Source organism: Phytophthora cinnamomi, assembly GCF_018691715.1.
Source record: "Phytophthora cinnamomi strain GKB4 chromosome Unknown Contig18, whole genome shotgun sequence".
Classification (NCBI taxonomy): Eukaryota; Oomycota; class Peronosporomycetes; order Peronosporales; family Peronosporaceae; genus Phytophthora; species Phytophthora cinnamomi.
In genome coordinates, this window is record NW_027150951.1 from 658,356 (window position 1) to 665,081 (window position 6,726).

At 56.2% G+C, this 6,726-nt stretch overlaps 3 protein-coding genes across 3 annotated transcripts; 1 reads left to right on the top strand and 2 right to left on the bottom strand.

Annotated features, from left to right (window-relative positions):
* Positions 1-158: 158 nt before the first annotated feature.
* On the top strand, positions 159-728 carry IUM83_18010 (RxLR effector candidate protein; the record flags this gene model as incomplete). The annotated part of the gene is made up of 1 exon (XM_067942983.1): positions 159-728. One exon carries the CDS (start codon positions 159-161, stop codon positions 726-728), a length of 570 nt encoding a protein of 189 aa, XP_067795937.1.
* A 1,091-nt stretch (positions 729-1,819) lies between these two features.
* On the bottom strand, positions 1,820-2,542 carry IUM83_18011 (Integrase catalytic core protein; the record flags this gene model as incomplete). Its single annotated transcript, XM_067942984.1, has 2 exons — positions 1,820-2,127; positions 2,203-2,542. The coding sequence occupies 2 exons, from the start codon at positions 2,540-2,542 to the stop codon at positions 1,820-1,822; spliced, it is 648 nt and encodes a 215-aa protein (XP_067795964.1).
* Positions 2,543-2,871: 329 nt separating this feature from the next.
* On the bottom strand, positions 2,872-3,441 carry IUM83_18012 (RxLR effector candidate protein; the record flags this gene model as incomplete). Its single annotated transcript, XM_067942985.1, has 1 exon — positions 2,872-3,441. One exon carries the CDS (start codon positions 3,439-3,441, stop codon positions 2,872-2,874), a length of 570 nt encoding a protein of 189 aa, XP_067795933.1.
* Positions 3,442-6,726: the final 3,285 nt, after the last annotated feature.

The window sequence follows — 6,726 nt, forward strand, 5'->3', positions numbered from 1 at the left end:
TCGGAGTGCTGTCGGCGCGTTGATGTACCTGATGGTGGCGACGCGTCCGGACCTGGCTGCTGCAGTAGGCGTGCTGAGTCAGTTCGCCGCCGACCCGTGTCCCACACACTGGCAAGCCCTCAAGCGTGTGCTCCGGTATCTGCAAGCCACGACCACGCATGGCATCGAGTTCTCGAAGGGTGACGGCTGCGGAGTTGTGTGGCTACTCGGACGCAGACTGGGCTGGTGACATCGAATCGAGAAGAAGTACAAGCGGCTACGCGTTCATGATGAACGGCGGGTGCATCAGCTGGAGGAGCAAGAAGCAGCGGACGGTGGCGCTGTCATCTACAGAGGCGGAGTACATGGCGCTGTCAGAGGCGACGCAGGAGGCGGTGTGGCTCAAGGTGTTTCTGCGCGAGCTCGGCGAAATGGCAAGCGATGAAGCAATCAAGATCTACGAGGACAACCAAGGCTCCATCGCGTTGGCCAAGAACCCGGAGTTCCACAAGCGCACCAAGCACATCGACATTCGCTACCACTTCGTGCGTGAGAAGGTGGAAGACGGTCAGGTGGTGTTGGAGTACTGCTCGACGAAGGACATGCTGGCCGACATCATGACGAAGGCAATCACTTCTGTGCAGTTCGAAGTTCTGCGACACAAGCTGGGGATCCAAGGTGCAGCCGACGTCGAGTCGCGTGGGAATGTTGTCAAGGGATCGCCTCGACCAGCTGCGGTGTACCAGTAAGGTACCGGTGTGACCTTCACTCAGTGGTGCCGCCATCATTCGTGTGATGATGGGACGAGGATTACGGGACGCTGATGATGGGACGCGTGGGTACAAGATTGTGGGTACAGGATGGGCATCTACGTGGCACTCGCTGATTGGCTGAAGACCTTCTATCCAGTTAGGAATCCAGTAGAGTGTATCCAGCAGGAATATCCAGTAGGCTTAGAGGTAGCAAGCAGTTCGCGAACTAAGGACCTAAATCAATCACTTTGCATTCTGACATCTAGTGCTCAAACGACCTTCCTTTTATTCAAAGATCGCAAAATATTAAGGAACTAACCCCTGATAAGTTTAAATCCGTTATGAAGGACCGCATATCGATTCAAGGAACCAACACTCAATGATGACGTATAGTCAAACGAAAACAGCTATGAACTATTATTACGATAAGCTACAGGTAGGCCCTGATGGCATATCTACGTCGCCTCTTTCGATTTAAGATCAGCTTAGGAGAACGTTGAGATCTTTTCATATTGAGCAAAACTATGGAAGATCTACTGAAAGAACTATATTGTGATCCTGAAACAGGTTTCATCTCACCTAAGGCCCTCTTATAAGAAAGAAGGCTAAGGAAAAGACTCGTCGATTCGATTAAAAGACATTCACGAGTGGTATAATGATAAACAGGACATACAGGTCATGTACATACCGAGTCATGTAGCTCAAAGGGATAACTACGATAATTTAGAATGGCTTCTCACGATCCAAACTCATGGCTGAAGAAGGTCGTACTGGGATCTTGCACTTGTAGACTTGGTCGTAGACACCGCCGAGGCTTGGGGCGAGGCGAAGAAGGTCACTTGGGGGGTTGAATCGAAATTCAGAAGTGATTGGATTGTTGGAGCTTACACCCTAGGCTAGTGCTAAAGACACGCGGCCGTGCGTCCTATCAACTAGTGCGTCTAATCAACCATCATTCTACACTACTCGTCCAATCAACCTACTCGTCTAATCAACGTGTGGTCGTATTGGACCGGTTCGGTTAACCGGTTCGGGTACCTCGGAACTGGTACAGTGTACCAAGGTTCAGTACCCTGCAACACGCCCCCTCAATGCGAACACGCGTGAACGCCGAGCGCAGCCGTCAAGTCCTTGTGGCGTGGTCCGGCAAGTCCCTTGGTCATGATGTCGGCCAGCATGGTGGCAGTCTCGCAGTACTGGACGATCACTTCGCCGCGCTTGACTTCGTCGCGGATGTGATGGTACTTGATGTCGATGTGCTTGGCGCGGCCATGGTTCACGGGGTTCTTGGTCATCTTGATGCACGACTGGTTGTCTTCGAAAATCTTCAACTCGGGCGTGATTCCGCCTGCAGCAACCAGGATCTCGCACAGCAGCTTGTGCACCCACTTGCCTTCTTGAATCGCCAAACTCAGTGCGATGTACTCGGCCTCTCTTGTCGATAGCGACACACTTGACTACTTCTTGGAACCCCATGAGATCGGTCCGCCGGCGACTTGGAACAGGTAGCCCGACGTAGACTTGCGATCACTAAGATCACCAGCCCAGTCGGCATCCGAGTAACCTTGAAAGTCGATGTCTTTGCCTGGCGAGAAGCGGAGTCCGTACGACTTGGTCCCTTGAAGGTAGCGGAAGATGCGCTTGACCGCAATCCAGTGCTCGACTTGCGGGTTCTCCATGAAGCGTGACACGTAGCCGACAGCGAACGCAATGTCCGGGCGAGTCGATGTCATCAAGTGCATGAGTGCACCGACAGCCTCGCGAAATGGCGCGTCCAACTTGGTCATGGCGTCGCTTGAGACCAGCTTCATGCTGATGTCAAAAGTAAAGGTCGTTTGAGCACTTGATGTCAGAATGCAAAGTGATTGATTTAGGTCCTTAGTTCGCGAACTGCGTGCTACCTCTAAGCCTACTGGATATTCCTGGTGGATACACTCTACTGGATTCCTAACTGGATAGAAGGTCCTTCAGCCAATCAGCGAGTGCCACGTAGATGCCCATCCTGTACCCACAATCTTGTACCCACGCGTCCCATCATCAGCGTCCTGTTACCCTCGTCCCATCATCAGCGTCCCGTAATCCTCGTCCCATCATCACACGAATGATGGCGGCACCACTGAGTGAAGGTCACACCGGTACCTTACTGGTACACCGCAGCTGGTCGAGGCGATCCCTTAACAACATTCCCACGCGACTCGACGTCGGCTGCACCTTGGATCCCCAGCTTGTGTCGCAGAACTTCGAACTGCACAGAAGTGATTGCCTTCGTCATGATGTCGGCCAGCATGTCCTTCGTCGAGCAGTACTCCAACACCATCTGACCGTCTTCCACCTTCTCACGCACGAAGTGGTAGCGAATGTCGATGTGCTTGGTGCGCTTGTGGAACTCCGGGTTCTTGGCCAACGCGATGGAGCCTTGGTTGTCCTCGTAGATCTTGATTGCTTCATCGCTTGCCATTTCGCCGAGCTCGCGCAGAAACACCTTGAGCCACACCGCCTCCTGCGTCGCCTCTGACAGCGCCATGTACTCCGCCTCTGTAGATGACAGCGCCACCGTCCGCTGCTTCTTGCTCCTCCAGCTGATGCACCCGCCGTTCATCATGAACGCGTAGCCGCTTGTACTTCTTCTCGATTCGATGTCACCAGCCCAGTCTGCGTCCGAGTAGCCACACAACTCCGCAGCCGTCACCCTTCGAGAACTCGATGCCATGCGTGGGCGTGGCTTGCAGATACCGGAGCACACGCTTGAGGGCTTGCCAGTGTGGGACACGGGTCGGCGGCGAACTGACTCAGCACGCCTACTGCAGCAGCCAGGTCCGGACGCGTCGCCACCATCAGGTACATCAACGCGCCGACAGCACTCCGATACGGCACGTTCTTCATCGTGTCTTCATGCTTGCAGCCACCCTCGCACATGTTCTTGGTCAACTTAAGTCCTGGATCCTGCGGCGTCTTCACGGGTTTGCTGTCCTGCATGCCGAACTTGCTCAGGATCGACTTGAGAACTTGGTCTGCCGCATCGTCACCTTGCCGGACTCCAAGTCGTTCTTGATCTCCATGCCGAGGAAGTACGTAAGCTCGCCGAGGTCTGTCATTTCGAACCGTTTGCTGAGTGCGCTTGGTCGACTCCATCAGCTCGTCGTCGTTGCTGGCCAGGATCAGGTCGTCCACGTAGATGACCACGAAGATCATGCTGTGTCCGTCGCGTTTCACGTAGACGCAATGGTCGGACTCGCACTTGGTGAACCCCAGCTTCAGCATGAACTCGTCGATGGTCTTGTTCCACATGCGCGGCGACTGCTTCAACCCGTACAATGACTGCTTCAGCTTGCACACGTAGTCCGGGTGGTCTTCATCGACGTAGCCGTCCGGTTGCACCATGTAGATCTCTTCGTCCAAGCCGCCATTCAGGAACGCCGTCTTCACATCCATCTGATGCAGCTTGAGACCATACTTGGCGGCCAAACTCAGCACGGCCCGGATCGACGTGAACTTGGCCACTGGAGCGAAGGTCTCGTCGTAGTCGATGCCGTACTTCTGCGAGAACCCCTTGGCCACCAGACGCGCCTTGAACCGTTCGACCTCTCCAGCCTGGTTCTCCTTCACGCGAAACACCCATCTGTTGCCGATGGCCTTGCGTCCCTTCGGCAGTGGCACCACTTCCACGTCTTGTTCTTGAGCAGCGAGTCGTACTCCGAGTCGCATGCTTCCTTCCACTTGGCTGCGTCGCTGGATTCCATCGCCGACTTGAACGTAGTCGGCATCTCTCCCACTGAATCCACGACGTACGCAGCCTCAAAATCTTGACTCTTGGGCCGCCGCAGACATCTCATCCAGCGTCGAACGTCCATTCTGCGGCGCATATCGCTTGGCCCTCGGCACCTCCACGGCTTCTTCTGACTGCGTCCGCGGGTGTCGCTTGCTGCCGGGTTCGAAGTCTTCATCCCGCGCAGCCTCATCCTCACTGCCGTCCTCATCCGATTCGGACGGAGTCTCTTCATCCGTGGCATCTTCATCGTCTTCATCTGGAAGACCAATCACCACCTCCTTCGAAGCATATTTGCGTCTCCCACCGTCGAAGACGTCTTCCATGAACTGCGCGTCGCGGCTCACCAACACGCGACCGCTTTCGATCTCTTCAAACCGATATGCTCCGAGTACCCCAGGCACCGGCAACGCACCGACCGGGCGTCAAACTTGGCCCGCTTCGCCTTCGGGACCAGCACGTACGCGTGGCAACCAAACACCTTGAGGTTCGCCAGCAGTGGCTTCTTTCCCGTCCAAACTTGGTGCGGCGACTTGTCGTGGCTAATGGCGCGTGTCGGACACCGGTTCCGGAGGAACGTGGCTGTCACCACCGCTTCACCCCAGTAACCCTTCGACAACCCGGCATGCTCCAACATGCAGCGCGCACACTCCACCAACGTCCGGTTCATCCGTTCCGCCACGCCGTTCAGCTGTGGCGTGTACGGCGGCGTGAACTTCTGCACGATACCACGGTCGCTGCAGAACTTGGCCATCTCGCGCGAAGTGTACTCGCCACCGTTGTCGCTCCGGAGCGTTTTCACACGCTTGCCGGTCTGCGTTTCAGCCAACGCAACGAACTCAGCGAACTTGGCGGCCACCTCCGACTTGTTCCGCATCAAGTACACCACAGAAGTGCGACTTGTCGTCGATGAACGTGACGAAGTAGCGCTTGCCACCAAACGTAGACGTCTGCATGGGGCCGCACATCGCTGTGAACCACTTCCAGCACTTGCTTCGCACGGTTTGGAGACGACTTCATGTAGCTCACTCGCGTTTGTTTGCCGAGTGAGCATCCGTCGCACAGCTCCCACTGCTTCACCGACGTCATGTCGATGCCAGAGCCGTAGCCCTTCTTGACGATGGCGTCTAGACCGCCATGGCCAATGTGACCAAGTCGAAGGTGCCAGAGGTACGACGTGGTGTCCCCTTGCGATCCTTCGAGCTTGCCACATTGGCCTCGTCAGGCATCACCGGTGTCATGCTCAGCTTGAACAGCCTTTGCCTTCGCGAGCGCCGAGCTTCCACTTGAGACCCTTCGTCTCCGTGAAGCACCCGTCGCTCTCGAACGTCACAGGCCCGACGCGGTGAATCTGCCGACGGAGAACAGGTTGCGCGACAACTTGGGAATGTGCCACACTTCGTGAGCACACCCTTCTTGACGCCGCGCGGGGTCTGCATCTTCATCACGATGTCGCCTCTCCCGATCGCTTGCACCACACCGTCGTCCGCGAGATGCACGTCCACCGGCGAGATCTTCTTGTAGTTCCTCATGAACTTCTTGGAACTGGTCATGTGCTGCGTCGCACCCGAGTCGACCAGCCACACCTCATTCGACTTGGTGGTGTTGCTCCCACCACCAACCGAGAAGAGGAAGTCGCCAGAGTCGTCCTCACTCTGCGCGACGTTCGCTCGTTGCGGCCCTGCCGCTCCGCGTTCTCGCGGATTCGCACAGGACACTTGGCGATCCAATGTCCTTGCTCCCCACAGTAGTGGCAGGCGCTGGCCTTGTTGGCGGTCGCCTGCCGTCCCTGCGCTTGCCGTTGTCGCTTGTCATGAACGCTTGGCCTTGACCGTGCGCGGCTCCGTCGACGCCGCCACCTTGCTCCTTGCGCTTCATGTCCTCATGCAGCAGCCGAGCCGTCACGAGTTCCCACGACAGCGAGTCGGCTCTCGACTCCAACGCCGTGATGAGGAACTGGTACGACTCGCTGAGACTCCCAAGAAGCGTGATCACCAAGTCATCTTCGCTGACCGGAGCGCCCACTGCGTCGAGCTGCTCCGCCAGAGTCTTGATCTTGTTGATGTGCTCCAGCACATCATCACCTTCCGCCATCATCGTCGTGAAGAAACGTCGACGAAGGAAGAGCTTGTTGGCCAAACTCTTCTTCTCGAAGTGTCCTTCCAGTTTTGACCATGCATCGTACGCATCCTTCGCCGACCGGACCAGCGGCAGCTGCGAATCTTCCAT